General features: G+C 37.6%; 1 protein-coding gene across 1 annotated transcript; it reads right to left on the bottom strand.

The window, feature by feature from the left end:
* Nucleotides 1–2,350: 2,350 nt before the first annotated feature.
* Nucleotides 2,351–23,762, bottom strand: LOC142179050 (lysine histidine transporter 1-like). Its single transcript, XM_075248855.1, has 2 exons — nucleotides 22,919–23,762; nucleotides 2,351–2,428 (listed from the first exon to the last, which is right to left on the bottom strand). Exons 1-2 carry the CDS (start codon nucleotides 23,618–23,620, stop codon nucleotides 2,351–2,353), a joined length of 780 nt encoding a protein of 259 aa, XP_075104956.1. The 5' UTR covers nucleotides 23,621–23,762.
* Nucleotides 23,763–26,886: the final 3,124 nt, after the last annotated feature.

Raw genomic sequence — 26,886 nt, 5'->3', positions numbered from 1 at the left:
TCCTGTACTTCGTGTGCAGATCCAGGTATTTCCGGACACGGTGGGTGTTGATTCTATTGCACGGTTGATCTTTTGGAGATTCCAAGGTAGCTACCTGGCGTTTCGCAGACCTTGTCACTCCATTCCTATCTTTCCATTTATTGTATTTAATTTCAGACTATCATAGACAGTATATTCTAGACTTGTGATGTATAGATGCTCATGTACTCTGTGACACCCCGATAGTTGGGAACTTCCGCGTTGTGTTTTGGGTTTATATCCCTGTTTTATTAAAACTTTTATTATTTAAACTGCTTTAATTCATTTCTGTTAAAGGTATTGGAATTATTTCGAAAGAACGGCTTGCCTAGTACCATGATAGGCGCCATCACGACAGGTTAGAATTTTGGGTCGTGATATGATGCAATTAAGAAAATTGGGATTCTAATCCCTTCTGTTTGTAGTTGTTGTACTAGAAACAGGAGGAATCAATGTCCCATATATTCAGAGATAGCCAAATTGCTAGACAGGTTTGGTTCTTCAAACGTAATTGTTTTTTGGGGTTTGATTTAGCACTGGTCATCTAAGACAAACCATCATGAATTGGTGGTTAGCTAAATAAAGAAATGGAGTTCACTCAGTGTTACTCCAATGTATACCGTCTATGATTTGTTTGAAAATATGGTTGAACAGATATGCAGCAAGGTTTGATAATAAATCCATGTCAGGGTGGCATATCATCATCTCAAAGTGCTTAACATTAATCTTTAATTGTCAGTTTCCTACTCTAAAACTTTCACAACTCTGGAAGTGTAAGTATGTGGAGAAGTTACAATTTTTCTATTCACTACCAGGCTATTAAATGGAACAAACCCGATAGGGGTTGGGTAAAATTGAATGTTGATGGATACAACAAAGGTAATCTTGGTTCAGCAGGAGGAGGGGATATCATTAGTGATCATCGCGACAACATGATGAAGGCTTTTGCAGAATTCTATGGCCAGTTTAATAGAAGCCAAGGCACTATTGCATGGCATTAAGTTTATGTAGTAATTCTGATTTTCTGAAAGTTCATGTGGAATCTGATTCAATATTTACTGTCAATATAATTAATAGAAAGATGGTACCTTCTTGGCAAATCAAACATATTATTGAGCATATTTAATTTGGGAGGTAACTACGACTGGAGATTTCAAGTTTACACACGCATTTAGAGAAGGCAACATGGTCGCAGATCAACTTGCTAACCTAGGAGTAAACTCACATAATTGTGCTATCTTCAATGAAATTGTTTCACTGCATAGAAATGTTAGGGCTTCAATGAATTTAGAACCAGATGGTTTACCAAATTTTCGATTCGAGCCCAAAAGAAATCATTTTATTGTTAATGATGATATCTCTTGGCAGTGCATTGCTTAGAGTGTTTATGACTAGATTGTATGTAGTAATGTATGATATGAACTATCCAACTTGTAAGAAGGTGTCCTCAACTCTCAAAGAATTTATTTGGAATACGCATGTTGGAGTCTGGCCTAACTCCTCTATCCCTGTGATAGAACTTTGATTAGAAAAACAGTTCAATTGTCCAAAAATTACAATTCAAACTTTAGCAAACTTCCATATATAAAAGCTCTTCTAAAACTGAAAGAATTATCCTAAAATTCTGCATCTCTGCCTTACAATAAACAGGCAGGATATAGCACATAATTTAACATCTAAAAACTCAGATTGGCCGTATCGATAAGGTGTAGAAGCGATAAGACTTCGCTGATTTGATGATACTCCATAATCCACCAATGGGAGATGTTAGAGTCAAAAGTACACCCACTATAATGCAAAGCTGCAACATAAAGAGAAAAAAAATAAGAGATAGGGGTAAGTAGGGAAAAAGCTTGCACGAAACATTGCATGTACAAAATTACATTAATTTATCACAATTAATTTATATATTAATGTGAGAATCTATATTTATTAACAATGATATAAGCTGTGAATACACCTTTCCACATTGCTTTTTTTGAAGGTGCATCTTCTGTCGAAGGAATTGTAGCTTGAATTTCAAGAACTACATTGTGTCCAGCATATGCAAATGCTACATTTCCTAATGCACTCAGAAACATAAACACATTATCTGATATTTTTTCACTTTTTGGACCATAACTAACTTCTCTCTCACTTTTTCCTAATTCCTTTAGTGACACAGTCCATGCTATAGCAGAGTAAGTCATGGACAGAAGAGATGGAGTTGAAATTTGGCAAGTGAGAGAGGACAAATTGAAAAGAGGAGAAAATCATAATGAAGTAAGTGAGTTTGATAGGTTTGGCATTTGGGAAAAGAATTTCTTGGAATTTTTTCTTGCCTGGTATCATTTCATGCATCTCCACCATTTGCCAGATTGTGTAAAATGTTATAATCCATGACAGTAACATTACCGTTACACCAGCTCCCCTGCAACACTTATTATAATTTAATACAATGATTAGATGAATGTGGTATCACTTGCAAATTTTAATTTGATCTTTCAGACAACAAATTTGTATAACAAGCTATAATTACCAAAATTAAAAAAGAAACAAAAGGAGATATCCTAGAATATATGTATGTCGACCGTAACTTTGGGGACATCCGATAAAAAGGTATATCAACTTAATTACCACAAATTTATTCATTATGTCAATAGTCGAAAGGAAAAAAAAAACTATATCATTAACTCAGAAGATATGCGCGCATGGATGAGGTAAAATTAATTGCATTGGGTGTTTGCATCAAATTATATTAACTAATTAACATGGTTAAATGACTTAATAAAATGATTATATATATAAAACTGCTAATTAGATGGTATCAAGCAGTTAGTTATACAAAACCGGAATTTGAGTATATCTAAATTTTAAAACATTCATAGTCAAGGCAATTCCTTATATGCACAAACATATCATGCATCTATTAGTTCGATCTAAACCACTTTGCATTCCGGTCCGACGTTATCGGTAGCCATTCATCTATTGCTTTCTCCCTCCTCTTTTCTTCACTATCTCCTCCCTTTTCCATATTAAATTAAACTAACTATGCTTAGGCAATAGAATAAGAATGAAAAGTTTGTGACTCAAAGAGTAAGGAGATTTAACATCAATTTCGAGTCCTTTAAAATATACAAAGAGAAAGTCTTTTCTTTTTCTCGATATGCCTTTTCCTATTTATATAGGTGATTGCCATAAAACCTAAATCTAGTAGTAATGACCTAAATATATCCTAATCCTTTTAGATATATGCAATTTGTATAGTTTTTATGTTTTTAAGGAAAATAAACTACTTTCTATACTTACTCTGTACCCAACAATATTTGAAATTTTTTAAAAAGTGAATCATATTAATTATGCACTTGTCCTTTCCAAATGCTCTACGTGTGCAATATATGTGGATATAAATAAATAACATCATATCTTTGTTAAAATTACTGCATTATATGCAAATTATTGAGAATAATTCCTTAAGTGTCTCACAGGCTTTTTTGCTAATCGATCGAACAATAGAAAAGGTGATGATATTGACAATTTAAACCAATTCTACTAAAAGAAATAACGAATTTATTGTTTTTACTTTTTATCATGCACTAATATTATACACCATTGATTTCTGAAGATTTACATTTCTCTAATTATTTTTTTTTCTTTTTCTTTTCTACTGGTGAACCGAAAAAAAAAATTAAGAAGCACACTGATATTTCACGTTGAAAAATTAAAATACAAAATTCAGTAAAGACGCAAAAGAAGTGATTTTTTTTTTGAAAATTTTACCTCTTATAGCAAAGCTTTATACCCTATTTATTATAAATAAAAACCCTTTAAAATATTATTTTCTATAGCTACCTTTTAGTTTTTATAACAAAATATGTACTTATGGTCACTTCCTACCGTGAAGCCATTAAATACGCTGTCTAATATTTTTTTCTTTCATTCTTTCAGTTTATTCTCTCTCAAAATCATCGGATCTTATTTCTCTCTACACGATCTCTCTCTCACAGCGCCATTGTCTTCCCCATTGTTGAACCACGATTCTCCTTTATCTCCAGGTTCTCTCTCTAGATTGTTCTCAAACCCTAGATCTCGATTTGCTGGATTTCATCTCTGTGAACATGAGTTTTAAAATGTCTTGATCAAAGTTTTTGATATGAGTTGTATCTTTTTCCAAAGTGGAGCGGACATGGTCTGTTCATAGCTAAATTGATTTTGAATGTTGATATGGAAGAGGTGATCACGCTCAACTATGCCTTATAAAAAATACAAGCGGTCGTCGCAAATATATTCTGGCTAATAAGTCCGGAGTCGAATCCCACAGGGAATTAACCTATCAACCACAGTTGCTAGACCCGCATAAATTCACACATTCAATCTTCAGAAATATTTGAATAATAATTTGAATGTTTATTAACTAAATATTACGTAATAAAAATGCACTAACAAATGACTAACTACGAACGGTTTGTAAACAAGAATTGGAAAGATCTAAGGTTGTGATTTTCCCTATTGTCGGAATCTTTTTCGCTACATTTTCTATAAATTCGCCTAAGTCTTCTCTATCGATCATGAGCACTATAACTGTCGTAACTCTCTCCCGAATAAATATCACAATTTACTAGACATATTCTGCCGAATTACACTAGCTGGCATTAAGTACGGCTCACTCAGATTGCACCAAGGTTTCATTATCTCTAATCCCACCTTTAAACCCTTCGTATTGATCCATCATATACGTTAGGAGTGATGTTGTTCAACAACTACCTAAATATGCACTTTCTCCCGAGTAATACATACTAAACAGGCACAGCTAATTGAGGGCTCTTCAATCAACCACATGAATAGTATAGTTGAACAAATAGAGAAAATACTACGGCAAATTTATATTAACGTAACAAGAAAATTATCCTTCAATAGGTTCCATCAAAATCCTAGATTAGGAATTTTAGCTACTCATACTCATAGTAACAATATCCCAAATATTTTTGCATAATTAAAGTACAAAGTAAAGATGAAAGGATATAGAAATCGATGATTCTAACTCCCAACAGGTGATTCCACAAGCTATTCTTGCCTCCGGTTGCAAAAGTCCCCCAAAATGGCATTTTTAGGTCTATTTATATGTGTAGAAAAAGACCTAAACGTGCAGGCAAAGTCCTAGTCAAACCCGAAGATGAAATAAGTCTTCAAAACTCGGACTGTGCACGCCCAGACCTGGCCTCGCGAGGCCTAACGCCTGGTGGACCTCGCCCCAAGCCTGGCGTCGCCAGGTATAAATCCTGGTCTATCTCGCTCCTGCCTCACCTCGCCAGGTCTATCACCTAGCCTTAGTCTGGTGTCGCCAGGTATAAGACCTGCACTAGGCCTGGCTTCGCCAGGTATAACGCTTAGTGTACCTGGCTTCGTCGGCTTCTCCTTTTCAACTCCTCCCGAGCACGCTTTCGACTTTTAAGTATCCTTTTTTCTCTACTTTCATCTTCAATTCACCTACACACATAAAATGGCGTTCATTATGAGTAAATAAAGTGTAATTTATCATTAAAGCGTATAAAATACAAGGTGAATAGTGTGCTAAACCATGAATTATAGCCACACATCAATACCCCACACTTAAACATTGCTCGTCCTCGAGCAATCAGACTAACTTATAGACACAACCTCACTAAGCAATTCCCTTAACTCCTTGCACCAAGAATATTTAAAATAGTCTAAGCACCACGGTGTAATATCCTCGCCTCAAGATTTGACTCACATACCATGACTTATTCACAAATTACTTACTTAGTCTAACATGGAGGTCAATGACATTACCTTTCCTTTATGAATCACGTGCCCTCACCCAACAAAGAGCTCAGTTCCACACACGATGAATTTTAAGAACGTAGGAACTCAAGATAGGAAAAAATTCACTCGCTCTCAGAAATAACATTCATATGCCACAAATGATGCACCATAGGCTTGCCCGTAGTGTAATACTCTATTATTCGAGCTTATTTAGTCTAAGATCAAATAGGACTTTGATTGGTTGTAATGTACGCCGCGGGTCGGGTAGGATATATTTGGATATGTGAGTGACTACACCTCCCTAAGCACTTTAATACATATACTTTAACATTCCAGCCCATACTTATGTCAAACCAAAACTCCACCTTCACATCAATGTATATTACCCCATACTTCTTTAAGCACAATTACATTAAGAGTCACTACTTATCTAAGAATATTCTTTTTCATAGCAATACAACTATTTTTGTCTTTTTTTTTCATTTTTTTTTTCAATTCAAGCGGCTCTTAATTTTTCAAAACAATGCACCTTTCTCCTTATTTCAATAGTTCCACTCAAAAGCCAAACCAACCATCCCACTCTTTTACTTTTACAAAGTTCATAATAATTCAAGTGCTCATTAGAGGTGAAACGGTTCAAATAGATGGTTAATTCAAACAATTGGGTAAGGCTTGTAGTGTGGTTGCCAAAGAAACAGGATTACAGGCTCAAAGAGGTTAACTACGTTACATAACTTTTAGGTGGGTAAACTATATATATCTGGCTTAACAAAGAAACGCCTATATCACTTCTCAGAATGAACAAGACTACTATTTCGCTTTGCACACACACATGGCAAGTTATAGACATCAAATACAATGCACAAAATACATACAAAACTCTCACGCACATGGCACATAACTCACTCAGGATTGGTTTCATCGCGACACTCCAATCAAAGCAGTTAAGCAAAATTAGGAATCTACGATTTAAGGTATTTATGCTAGAGTCAAAAATCGAGCCTAAGCGTCACGACCATAGTCCTAACTATTCTCAAGGCATAACAAAGCTAAGAGATATTTTTACAATTAAATGCATAGCTTCGTGGTTCCTACTCCTAAAAATTAAAACTAACTTCACCCGGTTCAACTAAAAGCTCTTGGAAAAGAACCGCGGCCCAAAGAAAAACCAAGGGGGAATTACTACATTACCTAAAAATAATCTTCTTCTTTTTTTCTCTAGACTTATATCCCTCAGGAAAACTATCTAGGAGATCCATCGTCGGGAAGAGTCCAGTTATGTTTTTTTTTTAATAACTAAACAAATAACAAAAATAAATCACTAAACCAAATTCTTAAAACAAATAACTAAAACAAGTATCTAACGAAAACGACACTTACTAAAACAACAAAACAAACAACTAGAAGTAATTTCTACAAGTCCCCATCCCACACTTAGATCATGCATTGTCCTTAGTGCATACACAAATTGACAAAACAAGAAAAATGAGTAGGGTGCAAGGAAACTCCCTGATCAAATTGCGTCTTCATCCTCTGAGGCTCTCCACTCTTCATCATGTGCTTCCTCCTCCTCATCATCATCGTACTCATCATCTGACTGCTCCGGCTCGACCTAAGGCTGCTCAGGAGTGTTGATATCCTCATCATCGGGGAGTCTGTAGCCATCACCTATCCCAACCAGCTGCTGGCCATGAGCGTTGAGCGGGTACCGTTGCTCCAATAAGGTCCTCTCCTCAGATGTGGTTGGCTGACCTCCAATCCTTAGCTGCAAATCCATCATCCCATAGAGATGGGCCATAAAACTATCATCCCGAGCATTGCGTTCGGTACTTGTCAAAGATATCTTGATTATGGGAATAATTTAATTCTGACTTCTTGTGCTAGTACAATTTGTATGTATTGAACGGACCATGTAGGGATAAGTATTTTATACTGACTTAATAAAATAACTTCTCTAGCTACTAAACGTACTTATACTCTTAATCTTGATATAATTGTTATTGGTTGTGTATATTATTTATTATTTTGATTTATTAAAAGGCGAGATTTATTTGTGGGTCAATATACCTGGTAAATTGGACAATGATGATATACATTGGCGAAATAATAGTTAGTTGAAGGAATCCATATCTTGATCTAGAGATAGATGATACACCTTTATGAAAGCTTATAAGTTTTCATGTGTAAACCCTGCAAGTGGATTTTATATCCGTCACATGATATAAGTTAAGCAAAAGTCTAAAGAAAATAATCAATGAATTAAATTGTTAGTAATTTAATTTATTTGATTAGTATCTGAATCTTAACACGGGGAGCTAAATAAGGTTTAATGAAAGAATTTCAAAATTGAACTGAGAAGTGGAGTTACGAATTTTTAGTGGAATAATTCATAATTTATTATGGCAGTATTAATTCGGATATTTTGAATTAAGTCCATAATAAGAAGTCTCGTTAATTAGATATTGTGGTCCCTGTTGTGCCTGAATAATTAGGAATTAAAAAAAATCATATTTTTTGGTGGAAAAGGAAGACCCAACAGGTTTAGGAAAAGGTTTTAAACCCTAAAACCTGTGGCTATATTAAGAGGTCTTATTCCATAAGGAGAAAATATTTTTACTACATGGTTTTCCAAGGAGAAATTCGCCCACACGAATTTTGCTAATTTCGAGCATTATTCGGGTCACACAACAAAAGACTGTGAAATTGGAAGATGTCTTGAAGGCTCTTTTTGCGATAGCGGTCACGCTTCAAGAGATATGTTTGAGTAAAATCTGTGATTATGTGTTGTCTATATTATATGCAAGTGATCTTGGCTATTTGCTTCCGTTGTTCATACTTATTTTTCATCAGTTGTATCAGATCCTGCTTGCGTCTAACTAGATAACATGATGTATATTTGTATATGTGGTCTGATTATTACTTTACTATTACTACTATATATAAGCGGCTAAGGCTGTACAACACATAAATCCTGAATTGTACAAAATGCATTGTGTATTATACTTTTATTTGAGCCTGTCTTATTAGTGAATTGACATGTGTACCGCACCTTTACTTTACCAAAACCACGTGTACTTTACTATTTCAGATACAAACTCTCCGATTATCCATCTCTCCACTCCAATTCTCTCTCCTCAATTCCTCTTTGTGATTTTCTACTTGCTTCGCTATTTCAAGAATTCAAGATATAATCTTTTTATTTTGGTAAGTTTTTCAATTATTGTGGGCTTCTCTGGATCTCTATGTTGGAGTTTTCTCCGCTTTCAATGTTCAGAATTCTTTCATGAGTTTTGTCCTTTTTTGCTTTTACCTTCTGCTTGTTATAATCTTCTAGTATGGTAACTTTTCTCTCTTGGTTCTTTCTCTTGCACCATGTTCTGGTTTCACTTCTAATTTTTTCTGAAAGTTTGTCCATATTTGATTAAATTTTTTTTTTTTTGCATAATTTATTGCCTAGATTTGCTACATGCATGTATGGAATTCTATCTGATTTTGATATATATGTTTGGCAAGAAATACTTAGGTGATTTTTTCTGTTATTTAAATTTTTAGTTGTGTAAAATGGCAATTTGGTGTAAATATTTTGTTCTTTTGGAGTGGGTACACTACAACAAATATGAGCTACCACGATATTTAATTAATGACTTTATAATAAATGTCGGAAAAAGATAATTTATCGACATTTATTAGAAAATGTTACAAAAATACTGACATTTAATTAAAAATGACAAAAATGACATTTAGTTAGTGACATTTATAATAAATGTAAACAAATTACTATTTTTCCTTCCTTGGTAAAAAAGAAAACTACTACTTACTTACTAATTTCAAAAGAGAAATTGTTTTGCAAAACTTCCCCCCAAAATTTCCCTCTGAAAATCTCCCCAGAAAAAACCCTACTCCCTGCGATATCCCTCTCTCAGAAGTCATAACATTGTTCATTTCCCCCTCCCCAATTTCTCTATCTCATCCAAATCCCCCTTCCCCCACCCAACCGTGAACCTGAAGCACCTTCGGGAATAGCAGTATGAATGTATCCTAGTGTACTGTCTTCTTGCTTAATGTATCACTCTCTCAGAAGTCATAACATTGTGTACTGTCCTCTTTCTTCTTGCTAGGTGACGGGCGTGTGGGCGCACACCATAGAAATTGAGACTCAGTCGATTCCGTAGAGTTGTGTAGTCAATTAACTTGTATTTTTCCAAGTATTTGTCACGTGTTAGAGAAACTAAGTTATGACTCATGTTAGAAATCATGCTTAGGCAAATTCTGGTATTATTGGGACTCACTGAGGTGATTTCTGATGTCGAATTATATTTTTAAATTATAATTTCGTACTCAGTCATATACATTCATTGCACATCATATCTCAGTCCCTGTTGTTAATTGCTGATACATCACATCATCATTTTGGGCTAGTTTCATGACATAGTGAGCCCGAGAGACTGGAGAGATTGATGACTGAATGAGGCCGAGGGCCTGATTGTGAGGTTATTGATACTATAGCACGTGAGTTATCCGTGCGGATCCAGATATTGATACTATAGCACGTGAGTTATCCGTGCAGCACGTGAGTTGTCTGTGTGGATCCAGATATTGATACTATAGCACGTGAGTTATCCGTGCGGATTATAGAGCTTGGGCTGAAGGAGCCCCTCCGGAGTCTGCACATCCAAAGTGAGCACAGGTACCTATTGAGTGCGAGTGCGAGTGCCGAGTGATTGGGAGGACTAAGTGGATTGATACTCTGAGAGTATGCATATGGTTGTTCACTATGTTGTACTACATTCGACATGCGCACTTGACATACAAGAATATAGATGCATTTTTTCTCATGTTGTACGGTATCACGTCATGCATGAATTCTCATACACATTGGCATCTAGGCATATAAATGTACTTTTCCTCATGCCATTTGAGAATGAAACATTTACCTGTTGAAATGTTTTGGAAGGAAAATCATGATTTTACAAACCTTCTCATATTTTGGTACTTTCGGTAAAAGATTTGGGTTTTCATTGTTATACTTGAAAAGCATGTCTATTTTCTGAAACCGTGAACGAGATGAACATTATATTTCTGAGTTATTTTTTGTACCACTTTTATTATATTGTTATGAGATGTTATTGGCTATTGGTGTTGGACTTTGACATGTGTTCCAGCTCGTCACTACTTTCAACCTAAGGTTAGGTTTGTTACTTATTGAGTACATGGGGTCGGTTGTACTCATACTACACTTCTGCACCTTGCGTGCAGATATTGGATGTTGATGTTGCTGTGATCGATGGGAGCGGGATTTAAAAACGTACATGCGTTTCGATTGTAGCTGCTTCTTGTTCATGATAGCTATATATTTATAATAAACTATTTATGTACATTTCAAACAGATGATGAATTTATTTCATACCAGCTTGGTAAATTCTAATCTTAGAAGCTCATGATTTATACTACCAGTCCTTAGGGAATGTATAAGATTCAGATATTTTCTTTCACTTAATTGTCTTATTAAATTTCATGGAATTGGATAGTTGTTATTTGGCTTACCTAGCGAGTTAGGTTAGGTGTCATCACAACTAGTTGAATTTTGGGTCGTGACAAGTAGGTATCAGAGCTCTAGGTTCATAGGTTCTACAAGTCATGAGCAAGTGTCTAGTAGAGTCTTGAGGATCGGTATGATGACATCCATACCTATATTCCAGAGGCTACAGGGAATTTAGGATAATTTCCCATCTTTCTTTCCTTATCGTGCGGAATTGATTCAGTTTGAAACATAACTCTTTGAATTCCCTCCACGCATCCGTGTGCACATGTAAGCGCTCGGTATCGGCTGGTGATTCCATGGATGAGGTGCAAGTTGTCATTTCTGGGTGCTGATGATGGGCCAATCTGGAGGACTTGAGGCCGAGTTTTGACTGTAGCTCGAGCATGTAGATTTCGGCTGTGTGGGCACGGACTTTTGGGAACTTATGTGATCGATAGCGTCCCTATGAGTGGAATTTGTGTCTCGATGAGTGGCCGGATGGCTATATAATGAGCATGATGCGATTGCGGAATGTGTTCAGATGGTTTGATTGTGACGAGAATAGTTTGCTTGGGATGTAAGAAGGACTATGGGGTGCTAGATTGCTGTCTTGATGTGACACATAGCCTCAAGTTATGAGTGTGTTGAAAGATTTTTCGTGTTGATTAATTGTGGAGTGAAGTAGATTTTCATGTCTTGTTGTGAGTTCAGACTCAGGAAGATTCAGTGATGGTGTAGTAATCGTGGCTGCGAAAGGATATAGATGTCAATTTTAGGCTAAGAAGGTGGGTTATCTCATGTGGAGTAATCTACGGAGGTGTGATCCTTATAATGTTGTGTGGAGAGTTTTCTTTCTACCAATGGGGTATATGTGTTAAGATTTAAATTTGAATTTGGTTGAGAAAGTTGACCTGATCGTCATGTGGATGTATGTGAGCTTAGTGGATTATTTGAGGTACTATATGGTTTGTGTTATGTGAGCTTTTGAAGGATTTAGTTGAATATTCCTGCGGTATAATGGCAGTAATAGAGTATGGGTTTGGTGAGTTATCAGATGTTCTATTCTATGGCATTGAGTTAAGTGGGGGAGTTTGCTATCAACGATTTGATTGCATGGTTACGTGTAGTATTGGTTTTGGTCTGAAGCATACTTGTGGATCGGTTATGACTTGCAGAGGTTGAGATGAAGGATGACTTGAGTAAAGGAATTTCTGGATACAGGTTATGTTACACCTTATGGGTATATGAAAATCATGGAATGATTGAGTCGTTATTCGTGAAAGATGTAGTGCGCATGTAGTAGGAAATTGCTCGGTTTCTTAAAGGTGTGGATTACTTCTTTGGGTGTTGTTGTTCTAATGGGGCACATGTCGTTCGACCCGTTTGGCCGGTACAATTGAGATTTGAGCAGAGTGGATGACTCTCGAGAAGGTTCTAATGGGTTCAAGATTTATATGTAGCAATTGAGAATTTTGCGGATTTGTATATGGCTAGAATGTGAGATTTAAGTTTGATGGTGTCAAGGCTTGTGGCATTTCTATATTATTATGGATTCTACATTTCCGCATCAGTAAGGTGAAGGAAATAGTTTTGGATTTACAGAAGGTCTCTTTAGAGTGGGTGTCTCGGTTGTGGAACTTTTGGGGTGCTTAAGAGGGAATACAACGGCTTATGGGCCGTAGGATAGTGTTGTTTTATTTTAGGATCTCGCGGGGTGAGTTTTGGTTAAGGATCGTGGTGTTCTAGCAATAAGAAGTGTCACCTTGAGGGTAATTCAGAAGGAACTCAGAGGAATAGTACAACTTGATATTTGGTTGGAGAAGCAAGGCAATAAATACAATTGGTTCCTTGGGGTATTTATGATGTGGTGAGTCTCTACAAGTGTTTCGTGGCAATACTCTTGGGTTTGGAGACCTGCATGGCTTGGTTGAGTTAGAGGGATTCGGTTCTGATGGCTTGGTTGCGTGTTAATGGGTTTCAAAGAGTTTCGATGGTTGCTACCAAGGTTTGAGATGGATATTTCCTACCGGCGTGAGGAGCATGTTGCGTGTTGTGATTTTCTCCTGGATGAGATCCAATAGAAGGTTTCTGGCTAATTGAGTATGTAGTTTGCTTGTGACTCAGAATTGATTATGAGACTCTCGTACTTTTCATATTCATGATAGATGCGGTATGTTGTGGGAATTAAAATTTGAGTGTGCAAGGTCACAGTTTAGTTTTGAAAGGAAGGGCATGAATTCTTAGACAACATGGGCGGTTTCAGATGACTAGATGAATGATATTACCACTTGGTAATTCCTGAGGAGAGCGTACATTTCAGAAAGTGCACTAAGTGTTGACGTACGGATACTTCATTGGTATTGCGGTACTCACATGGTTGATCGGCTGCTGATATTCAGATTTTGTTATGTGGCACGAAAGAATTTTAGAAGTATTCCTCGTGGGATGATCGTGTATGAGAGATGTGTTAGACATTCGGGCGGTGGAGTTGGGATAAGATATGGTGATTCATGTATTCTACGGATTCGGAGACCAAGATTTCTCATAAGCTGATCTATTTGTGGTTGTGGACTGTGAAAACGTGGCCAAAGCTATCCAGATGATAGTATATGTTATGGTTAGGTCATTATGGACATTCGGAGGATTATTTATCTATTTGTGGATGACCATAGTTGATTTGGGGCCCATTGGTAGGCCCAACGAGGATTTGTATTCTACATCGGGTCATGTTGGTCGACTACATACTGCTATTGTTGGGGGATGTGCCATTCAGTTAGAGTGGAGCTTATTCGTGCTCTGATATGATCTATGTGTTACTTTTCTATGCCACTAGGGGTTTGGATTTGTTGTTTATATGCACACATAGTGCGGTCCTATTTGGGCCTTATAGCAAAATTCGAGCAGAATGGTTATTGGGGTTCAGAATGGTTGATTACGCTTTGGTTATGGCCTTTGTCCGGTTATGATATATGGTGCTATTTTCTTCTCGGTGGTTGCTGTCATGCACATTTGTTACTCGGCGTCAAATTGCACGTGGTTATTGATTTTGAGCATGGTGGCTTGAGGTATTTCATATAGACCAGTGTTTGGATGGGGTAACGCATGTTGAGATATGATCCTTTGTGTTAGATTCGTGCATCTTGGTACTACTATGTAAGATGTCTTTGTAGCATTGCGGTTGTGGTGGTACTTGTTGAAGATGTGGGATGGTTCTCTTGTTTGAGTCATTTTCTAGTTTGGGTACATTTGAGTTGTTGCTTATTGTGCACGGATTGCACAGGTCGTGATTCTAGGTAGTATTGGCGTGGCATGTCGATAGGATAGTTGGGCCTGATAAAGTGAGGTCATTGGACCTAGAATGGGTGCCATCAGATTTGTTTGCAACATATTTGGAACGTTAATATCGCTAATCGGCTTAGAAATTTGCTATAGTTCATGTCAAAGGAGAGGGAGCTCCATGGATTGTTGATCTGATGAGTGGTTATGAGTTTCTGCGTGCCTATTTCATCGTCGACAGTGTACGAAGGTTTTTGAACGAGGTTTTGTTTGAAATGAGGTTATTACCGGTAATGAGTTGTTTTGAGTAGTAAGTGTTATCAGAAGTAATTGCTATTAGTATTTGAGTTATGTGGTATATCATGTGATTTTGTTCTAGGTTATGGTTATGATTTGATGCAGTCGGTTCAGACTAATACCGTGTTTAGATGCGAGATTCGGGACTTATATAGAAAATTTCGGATGTTGGAAATTGGATTATGTGGTTTACGGGCTTAGGTTGAAGTAATGATCTTAAGTTATGTTGGGTTGTCAGGCCTATATGGAATAGAATGATGTGGGTTCACCCCCGTGTATGTGCAGGGTAAGGTTACACGGAGGATTGATAACTTTGGAACGACTCTTGGCACGTTCGAGGACAAACGTATGTTTAAGTGGGAGAGAATGTAACGACCCGACCGCAGAAGCGGCGTGTGGCACAGAAGCGAAAATTGTTTGGAGCACCTGCCCGTGCGTAGAAGCGGAAAATGTCCGCAAGTGCGAAAGGGATGGTTTTCATGGGGCTTCGCAGAGGCGAGATTTTATCCGTAGAAGCGGAGGTCGCAGATACAACATTTTGACCGCCTATGCGAAAACCGCTATGCAGAAGCTATAAAAATCGAGGTTTTGGTTCTTTTATCATATTTTGAGATGTGGGACTCGGATTGTGGCGACTTTTGAAGCAATTTTCATCACAAGGACTAGGGTAAGTGTTCTACACTTGGTTTTCATTATATTCCATGAATCTATCTTCGTTTTTGGTAATTGGTTTGTGAATTTAAAGAGGAATTTGGGAGGGTTTGCCTAAAGTTTCATAATGTGAATTTTTGAGTTTTGAAAATCGATTTGGAGCCGGATTTGAGTAAAACTAGTATGGTTGGACTCGTAATTAAATGAGTTATCGGATTTTGTAAGTTTCATCTGGTTCTAAGTCGCGGGCCCGGGTTGACCTTTTGGCTAATTTTGGGCTTTTGATTAAGGATTTGACCTTTACCATTTGGAATTGTTTTCTTGGGCTTTATTTGATGTATTTGAGTTCCTTTTGGCTAGTTTTGAGCCGTTCGGAGGTCGGTACGCGTGGGATGGCATTTTTGGAGCATCGCTTGGCTTACTCGGTATTGGATTTGGCTTGTTCGAGGTAAGTAACACTTCTAAACTTAGTGTTGAGGGTATAAAATTCTGAATTACGTGTTATGTGATTTGTTTGGAGGTGACGCACATGCTAGGTGACGGGCGTATGGGCGCGCACCGTAAAAATTGAGACTGAGTCGATTCCGTAGATCTGTGTAGTTAATTAACTTGTATTTTTCCCAGTATTTGTCATGTGTTAGATAAACTGAGCTGTGACTCATGTTAGAAATCATGCTTAGGCAAATGCTGGTATTATTGGGACCCACTGATGTCATTTCTGCTGTCGAATTATATTTTTAAATTATAATTTCGTACTCAGTCATATACATTCATTCCATATCATATCTCAGTCCCTGTTGTTAATTGTTGATACATCACATCATTATTTTGGGCTAGGTTCATGACATAGTGAGCCCGAGAGACTGGAGAGATTGATGACTGAGTGAGGTCGAGGGCCTGATTGTGAGGTTATTGATACTATAACATGTGAGTTGTCCGTGCGGATCCAGATATTGATACTATAGCACGTGAGTTGTCCGTGCTATTTGCTCTACATCTCCCGCTCGGTTTCCCAAGTAGCTTCCTCAACTGGCTGACCTCTCCACTGCACCTTCACCGAAGCTATGTCCTTTGACCTGAACTTTCGAACCTATCGATCCAAAATGGTCATCGGTTCCACATCATAAGTCAGATCACCATCCAACTGAACTGTGCCGAAATCCAAAACATGAGACGGATCGCCGACATACTTTCGGAGCATAGAAACATGAAATACTGGATGCACACTCGACAAACTACGTGGCAAGGCAAGCTTGTAAGCCACCTCTACAATCCTATGAAGTACTTCAAATGGCCTAATATATCGAGGGCTCAACTTGCCCTTCTTCCCGAACCTCATAACACCCTTCATGGGTGAAACCTTGAGTAGAACCTTCTCCCCAACCATGTAAGAAACATCATGGACCTTCCTGTCGGCATAACTCTTCTGTCTAAACTGCGCCGTGCGAAGCCGATCCTGAATCAATTTAACCTTATCCAAAGCATCCTGAACCAAGTCAGTACCCAATAGCCTAGTCTCACCCAGCTCAAACCAACCCACAGGAGATCTACACCGTCTCTCATACAAAGCCTCATATGGAGCCATCTGAAGACTCGACTGGTAGATGTTGTTGTAGGCAAACTCCACGAGCGGCAGAAACTGATTCCATGAACCCCCAAAATCAATGACACAAGCGCGTAGCATGTCTTCCAATATCTGAATAGTGCGCTCGGACTGTCCGTCCTTCTGAGGGTGAAACGTCAACTCAACCTGGATACCCAACTCTCGCTACACGTCTCTCCAAACCTGTATGCCTCGATCTGAAATGATGGACACTGGCACGCCGTGGAGGCGAACAATCTCTCGGATGTAAATCGCAGCCAACCGCTCCGATGAATAAGTAGTCCCAACAGGAATGAAGTGTGCGGACTTGGTTAGCCGATCCACAATCACCCAAATAGCATCGAACTTTCTCGAAGTCCGTGGGAGGCCAACTACAAAATACATGGTGATCCGCTCCTATTTCCACTCTGGAATCTCTAACTTCTGAAGCAATCCGCCCAGTCTCTGATGCTCATACTTCACCTGCTGGCAGCTGAGGCACCGAGCTACAAACCCCACTATATCCTTTTTCATTCTTTTCCACCAATAATGGTGCCTCAAGTCCTGATACATCTTTGTGGCACCCGGATGAATGGAGAACCACAAACTGTGGGCCTCCTCAAGAATCAACTCATGTAGCCCATCCACATTAGACACAGAAATCCGACCTTGCATCCTCAATACTCCATCATCCCCAATAGTAACATCTCTGGCATCACCATGCTGAACCGTGTCCTTAAGGACAAGTAAATGGGAATCATCATACTGACGCTCTCTGATGCGATCATATAAGGAAGACCGAGAAACTACACAAGCTAGAACCCGACTGATATCCGAAACATCTAATCTCACGAACTGGTTGGCCAAGGCCTGAACATCAACTGCAAGAGGTCTCTCACCAACATGAATGAATGCAAGGCTACCCATACTCACCGCCTTTCTACTCAAGGCATCGGTAACCACATTATCCTTCCCGGGATAATCCAGAATAGTGATATCACAGTCCTTTAGTAGCTCCAACCATCTCCGCTGCCTCAAATTTAGATCCTTCTATTTGAACAAGTGCTGGAGACACCGATGATCTGTAAACACCTCACAAGACACACCGTAGAGATAATGCCTCCAAATCTTCAATGGATGAACAATGGCAGCTAACTCCAAATCGTGGATAGGGTAGTTCTTCTCATGGGGCTTCAACTGATGCGAAGCATAAGCAATCACTCTACGCTCCTGCATCAAAACACATACAATACCGATCCGAGAAGCATAACAATACACTGTATAAGAGCCTGAAGCTGAAGGTAAAACTAGAACTGGAGTTGTAGTCAAGGCGGTCTTTAGCTTCTGAATGCTCTCCTTACACTCATCTGTCCACCTGAAAACAGCACCCTTTTGGGTCAATTTGGTCAAAGGCAATGCGATAGACGAGAAACTCTCCATGAAACGACGATAATAACTGACCAAGCTGAGAAAGATCCGAATCTCTATAGCTGAGAATGGTCTGGGCCAACTCTGAACCGCCTCTATCTTCTTCGGATCCACCTGAATACCCTCACTGGACACCACATGCCCCAAGAACGCAACCGAACTAAGCCAAAACTCACATTTGGAGAACTTAGCATAAAGCTTCTCCTCCCTCAACCGCTGCAACACAATCCTCAAATACTGGGCATGTTCCTCCTGGCTACGATAGTACACCAAGATATCATCAATGAACACTATGACAAACGAGTCGAGATAAGGCTGAAATACACTATTCATTAGATGCATGAATGTTACCGGGGTGTTGGTCAGCCCAAAAGACATCATGGGGAACTCATAATGACCATAACGAGTCCTAAATATTGTCTTTAGAATATTCGAGTCCCGAATCTTCAACTGATGATACCCAGACCTCAAGTCAATCTTAGAGAACAACCTCGCTCCCTGAAGCTGGTCAAATAGATCATCAATGCACGACAAATAATACTTGTTCTTGATTGTAACTTTGTTTGGGTCGAATTCTAATTTCGGAAGTTGGAGTAGTTCCGTAATGTCATTTGTGACTTGTGTGCAAAATTTGGGGTCAATCAGACCTGTTTTGATAAGTTTCGTCGTCGTTTGTAGAAGTTGAATTTTCTTAGTTTCAATAGGCTTGAATTAGTGTGCGATTCGTGTTTTTGAAGTTGTTTGATGTAATTTGAGGGCTCAACTAAGTTTGTATGAGGTTTTAGGACTTATTGGTATATTTAGTTGAGGTCCCGGGGGCCTCGGGTAGATTTCGGATGGTTAACGGATCAAAAGTTGAAGTTGAGTGATTCCTGAAGTTGGACCTCTACTGGTGTAACCGCACCTGTGGAGCTTTGATCGCAGGTGCGAGTTGGAGGGGAGTGTGCGGGTCGCATGTGCGAGGAGTTTTCAGCACCTGCGTGGCTGCATGTGCGGTGAGAGGTGCGCAGAAGCGGAAGGCACACAAGTGCGATAGTGAGTTCCGCATCTGTGTGACCGCAGATGCGGCAGGGGAACTGCAAAAGCGAAATTGGGTGTGATGACCCAAAATGTTATCTTTAAATTTAATAATTAATTCTGTGTTCTAAGACCTCGAAAAGCACTATTTATCATTACTCGACTTGCATGTGCAGTCCGTAAAAATTTTCCGAAAAGTTTTTAGGTGAAAAATGAATTAAAATATAAATTAGAGCTTTAAAACTCAACTAAGTTGACTTTGGTCAATATTTTGAGCAAACGGACTCGGATCGGTGTTTTGATAATTTTGGTAGGTCCATATCGCGATTTGGGACTTAGGCGTATGCCCGGAATCAAATTCCGAGGTCCCTAGCCCGAGATATGGAATTTTGATGAAAACTTAAAAGTTTAAGTTCAAATAGTGACCGGATGTCAAATTATGTGCAAACGACCCCGGAATAGAATTTTGATGATTCCAACAGCTCCGTATGGTGATTTTGGACTTAGGAGCGTGATCGGAATTTTATTTGGAAGTTCGTAGTGGAATTAGGCTTGAAATGCCGAAAGTTAAATTTTTGGAAAGTTTGACCGAGGGGTTGACTTTTTGATATCGGGGTCGAAATCCGATTCTGAAAATTTTTATAGCTCTGTTATGTCATTTATGACTTGTGTGCAAAATTTGAAGTCATTCCGAATTGATTTGATGTATTTCGACACAAGATATAGAATTTGAAAGTTCAAAGTTCATAGATTTTGATTTGAGGTGCAATTCGTCGTTTTGATGTTGTTTGATGTAGTTTGAAGCCTCGACTAAGTTTGTATGGTATTTTGGGACATGTTGGAATAATTGGTTAAGGTCCCGAGGGTCTCGGGTGGATTTCGGAAGGTAAACGGAATGGATTTCGAACAAAGAGTGCTGGAAATTTCTGTTGCAGAAATTTCGTGTGTGGAGCCAAATTTGGAAGCTTATATCTCGCAATTCATAAGGAATCAGAAAATGTGCAAAACATGAAAGTTGTAGTAGTTTGATTATAGGTTCTAGAAAGTTAAACTATGAATTATTTGGACATTTATACAGAAAGTTATGATAGATTGAATGAAGGCTGGTAGAGTAGTTTTGCCAGAAATTTCGTCAGAAATTCTGATGCATGCAGCCGACTTTGGGAGCTTATATCTCGAAATACATAAGGAATCAGAATAATTACAAAACATGAAAGTTGTAGTCGGTAGATTATAATTTCCAGAAAGTTAAACCATTTATCAATTGGACATTTGTACATAAAGTTATGATCAATTGAAGTAAGACTGGTAGAGCTGTTTCTGGTGGACTTTTAGTGACGGATTGACAGAAACTTAAGGACCAAAAATGGTCATTTCATTCATTTCGATTTGGATTTTTGGAGCACGGTTCTTGGGCGATTTTTGGGCGATTTTTACGGAAAAATATTGGGGTAAGTGTTCCTTATCCTATATTGATTATATTTCATGATTCCATACTCATTTACATCATGAATCCGTGAATTTATGGAAGAAAAATCAAGATTTTTGCAAAAATCTCCCAAAAACGAAAATTTAAGATTTGGAGGTCGAGTTCTTATCGGATTTTAGTAAAATTAGTATGGGTGGACTCGTAATTAAATGAATTGTCGGATTTTATAAGTTTTGCCGGATTCCGAGATGTGGGCCCCACGGGCAAATTTTGAGCTAATTTCGGATTTTAATGAAAATATAATATTTTCTTATGAAATTGATAACTATAATTTTTGTTGACTGTATCGAATTAATTATGACTAGATATGAGTCGATCAGAGTCGGAAAATCGAGGAAAAAGCATAATACTTGATTAAATTGGAGCAAGTCGAGGTAAGTGACTTGTCTAGCCTTGTGTGGGGGAAATTTTCCCTAGGATCGGTATTGATGTGATTATTGAAATGTGTTGAAAGTCGTGTGCACGAGACGACGAGTGTGTACACGGGCTAAATTGCGAAAGATTATATTTTAAAATTGTGTAGATCACTGTTGCGCATTTATTAAATTATTGTATCTTGGTATATTCTTCATCATTGATGTGAGATATATACTTCAAATTTGTTTGATCTTTTCTTACTAATTGTTTTACCTGTTTAGTTGAAACTTGGTTTCTTTTATTCTGTGCATTATTTGAAGGTTGATTTTCTTTAAATTAAATATTATTAATATGAAGTATTTGACATTTTTAAACTTGATATTGAAGCAACGTAGTAAAGATTTTAAAATATTATTTTCCTAAATTATTTACTCCTGAATATTTTTATACTCATTGTGAGGGAGCCGTGAGCTCTTTATTGTGGAAAACTATTATTGATGATTTATTTTGGCATGAGCCGTAAGCTCTTTATTGTAGAAAAATATTATTGTTGAATTATTTTGGCAAGTTAAATTATTTGATCACTTGAGGTGCAAATTGTGATATTAATACGCATGCGGTGGTATAAGGTCTGGGTATTGAAACACATGCGGTGAGATAAGGGTGGCTTGATACGCGTGGCTAGTAGGGGAACTACTAGAAGTCATGCGGCGTGATAAGGGCGGCTAAAACGCGGCATTCTATTTCGGGAAAAAATATTTTCTTTAAATAAATTGTGAAGGCTCCAGCGATGATATAAGGAAATGAGATATTGTGAATTTATTTATAATTTAGGACTACGAGGCGGTACCTCGGGAGTGCCCTTGTTGATATTGATTTATGGCCATAGTTGCTTTCGATTAATTGTTGTGATTTTCATAAAGTTGAAGGAAATTCTGTTTTGATTCCACGAGATATTATTTGTAATTATTTGATGTCATTAAATGTGACATACTATTTGATTCATTTCCAATGTCATTTTATTTTACTACATTGATAAATATTTTACCATGCCATTATTATATTCCAGTAGGGCCTCACCTGACCTCGTCACTACTCTTCCGAGGTTAGGCTTGGCACTTACTGGGTACCGCTGTGGTGTACTCATACTACGCTTCTGCACATCTTTTTGTGCAGATCCAGGTACATTTTACCAGCCTTGACGTCAGTGAGTTACCTGCGCACGGAGACTTCGAGGTATATCTGCCAGCGTCCGCAGACTCCGGAGTCCCCTTCTATCATTTTATGTTGCTTCCTTATATTTTATTTAGACCTTGACATATAGAGACGTTGAGAATAAATTCTTAGAAGTTTGTGACTTATTTCTACCGGGTTTTGGGAGTTGAAATTGTTTGAATTGTAGTTTATTTATTTTAGATATTTATTATTATTCCGCATTGATAGGCTTACCTAGTCTTAGAGACTAGGTGCCATCACGACATCCTATGAAGGAAATTTGGGGTCGTGTAGTGAAAGATACCTGGTAACTCCCAATGACATGAGCGACAACAAAAATGTTAGCAGTTGCAATAAGCCATGTAGGTCTATGTAGTGTGAGCAAGATGTTATCATCAACTCCATTACCAAACACCCAATATCCAATGAAAGCCACTGGCAAATAACACAAGGCCACAATAATATAAGCTGTGAATACACCTTTCCACATTGCTTTTTTTGAAGGTGCATCTTCTGTTGAAGGAATTGTAGCTTGAATTTCAAGAACTACATTATGTCCAGCATATGCAAATGCTACATTTCCTAATGCACTCAGAAACATAAACACATTATCTGATATTTTTTCACTTTTTGGACCATAACTAACTTCTCTCTCACTTTTTCCTAATTCCTTTAGAGACACAGTCCATGCTATAGCAGAGTAAGTCATGGACAAAATCGCCGCTACGAAGGAGACAGAAGAGATGGAGTTGAAATTTGGCAAGTGAGAGAGGACAAATTGGAAAGAGGAGAAAATCATAATGAAGTAAGTGAGTTTGATAGGTTTGGCATTTGGGAAAAGAATTTCTTGGAATTTTTTCAAGGATTTGCCACCAGTGCTAACTTCAACTATAATTTGTTGGGGTACAACAATCCAGAGACCAAGTTTATCACCAAAAGCATATTGGCCAAGCTCATGGTACCTGTCGAATCTCTTGCCTGGTATCATTTCATGCATCTCCACCATTTGCCAGATTGTGTAGAATGTTATAATCCATGACAGTAACGTTACCGTTACACCAGCTCCCCTGCAACATTTATTACAATTTAATACAATAATTAGATGAATGTGGTATCACTTGTAAATTTTAATTTGATCTTTCAGACAACAAATTTGTATAACAAGCTATAATTACCAAAATTAAAAAAGAAACAAAAGGAGATATCTTAGAATTTGTGCATGGTTGAATACCACCACTTTGCATTCCGGTCCGACGTTATCGGTAGCCATTCATCTATTGCTTTCTCCCTCCTCTTTTCTTCACTATCTCCTCCCTTTTCCATATTAAATTAAACTAACTATGCTTAGGCAATAGAATAAGAATGAAAAGTTTGTGACTCAGAGTAAGGAGATTTAACATCAATTTCGAGTCCTTTAAAATAGACAAAGAGAAAGTCTTTTCTTTTTCTCGATATGCCTTTTCCTATTTATATAGGTGATTGCCATAAAACCTAAATCTAGTAGTAATGACCTAAATATTTCCTAATCCTTTTAGATATATGCAATATGTAAAGTTTTTTATGTTTTTAAGGAAAATAAACTACTTTCTATACTTACTCTGTACCTGTTATCCAACAATATTTGGAATTTTTTAAAAAGTGAATCGTATTAATTATGCACTTGTCCTTTCCAAATGCTCTACGTGTGAAATATATGTGGATATAAATAAATAACATCATATCTTTGTTAAAACTACTGCATTATATGCAAATTATTGAGAATAATTCCTTAAGTGTCTCACAGGCTTTTTTGCTAATTGATCGAACAATAGAAAAGGTGATGATATTGACAATTTAAACCAATTCTACTAAAAGAAATAACGAATTTATGTGTTTTTACTTTTTATCATGCACTAATATTATACACCATTGATTTCTGAAGATTTACATTTCTTTAGTTGTTTTTTTCCTTTTTCTTTGCTACTGGTGAACCGGGAAAAAAAATTAAGAAGCATACTGATATTTCACGTTGAAAAATTAAAATAAAAAATTCAGTAAAGACGCAAAAGAAGTGATTTTTTTTTTTGGAAATTTTACCTCTTATTGCAAAGCTTTATATCCTATTTATTATAAATAAAAACCCTTTAAAATATTATTTTCTATAGGTACCTTTTAGTTTTTATAACAAAATATGTACTTATGGTCACTTCCTACCGTGAAGCCATTAAATACGCTGTCTAATATTTTTTTCTCTCATTCTTTCAGTTTATTCCCTCTCAAAATCACCGTATCTTATTTCTCTCTACACGATCTCTCTCTCACAGCGCCGTTGTCTTCCCCGTTGTTGAACCACGATTCTCCTTTATCTCCAGGTTCTCTCTCTAGATTGTTCTCAAACCCTAGATCTCGATTTGCTGGATTTCATCTCTGTTAACATGAGTTTCAAAATGTCTTGATCAAAGTTTCTGATATGAGTTGTATCTTTTCCCAAAGTGAAGCGGACATGGTCTGTTCTAGCTGAATTGATTTTGAATGTTGACATGGAAGAGGTGATCACGCCCAACTATGCCTTATAAAAAATACAAGCGGTCATCGCAAATATATTCTGGCTAATAAGTCCGAAGTCGAATCCCATAAGGAATTAACCTATCAACCATAGTTGCTAGACCCGCACAAATTCACGCTATCAATCTTCAGAAATATTTGAATAATAATTTGGATGTTTATTAACTAAATATTACATAATGAAAATGCACTAACAAATGACTAACTATGAACGGTTTGTAAATAAGAATTGGAAAGATCTAAGGTTGTGATTTTCCCTATTGTCGGAATCTTTTCCGCTACGTTTTCTATAAATTTGCCTAAGTCTTCTCTATCGATCATGAGCACTATAACTGTCGTAACTCTCTCCCGAATAATTACCACAATTTACTAGACATATTCTGCCGAATTACGCTAGCTGGCATTAAGTACGTCTCACTCAGATCGCACCAAGGTTTCATTATCTCTAATCCCACCTTTAAATCCTTCGTATTGATCCCTCATATACGTTAGGAGTGATGTTGTTCAACAACTACCTAAATATGCACGCTCTCCCGAGTAATACATACTAAATAGGCACAGCTAATTGAGGGCCCTTCAATCAACCACATGAATAGTATAGTTGAACAAATAGAGAAAATACTACGGCAAATTTATATTAACGTAACAAGAAAATTATCCTTCAATAGGTTCCATCAAAATCCTAGATTAGGAATTTTAGCTACTCATACTTATAGTAACAATATCCCAAATATTTTGCATAATTAAAGTACAAGTAAAGATTAAAGGATATAGAAATCGATGATTATAACTCCCAACAGGTGATTCCACAAGCTATTCTTGCCTCCGGTTGCAAAAGTCCCCCAAAATGGCATTTTTAGGTCTATTTATATGTGTAGAAAAAGACCTAAGCGTGTAGACAAAGTCCTAGTCAAACCCGGAGACAAAATAAGTCTTCAAAACTCGGACTGTGAGTGCCCAGACCTGGCCTCGCGAGGCCTAACGCCTGGTGTACCTCACCCCAAGCCTAGCGTCGCCAGGTATAAAGCCTGGTCTATCTCGCTCCTGCCTCACCTCGCCAGGTCTATCAACTGGCCTTTGCCTGGTGTCGCCAGGTATAAGGCCTGCACTAGGCCTGGCTTCGCCAGGTATAACGCTTAGTGTACCTGGCTTCGTCGGCTTCTCCTTTTCAACTCCTCCCGAGCACGCTTTTGACTTTTAAATATCCTTTTTTCTCTACTTTCATCTCCAATTCACCTACACACATAAAATGGCATTCATTACGAGTAAATAAAGTGTAATTTATCATTAAAGCGTATAAAATGCAAGGCGAATAGTGTGCTAAACCATGAATTATAGCCACACATCAATACTGCACACTTAAACATTGCTCGTCCTCGAGCAATCAGACCAACTTATAGACACAACCTCACAATGCAATTCCCTTAACTCCTTGCACCAAGAATATTTAAAATAGTCTAAGCACCACGGTGTAATATCCTCGCCTCAAGATTTGACTCACATACCATGACTTATTCACAAATTACTTACTTAGTCTAACATGGAGGTCAATGACATTACCTTTCCTTTATGAATCACGTGCCCTCACCCAACAAAGAGCTCAGTTCCACACACGATGAATTTTAAGAACGTAGGAACTCAAGATAGGAAAACATTCACTCGCTCTCAGAAATAACATTCATATGCCATAAATGATGCACCATAGGCTTGCCCGTAGTGTAATACTCT

The sequence above is a fragment of the Nicotiana tabacum genome, unplaced genomic scaffold (assembly GCF_000715075.1).
Source record: "Nicotiana tabacum cultivar K326 unplaced genomic scaffold, ASM71507v2 Un00229, whole genome shotgun sequence".
Lineage (NCBI taxonomy): Eukaryota > Viridiplantae > Streptophyta > Magnoliopsida > Solanales > Solanaceae > Nicotiana > Nicotiana tabacum.
This window is presented reverse-complemented; position numbering and strand designations above follow the sequence as displayed.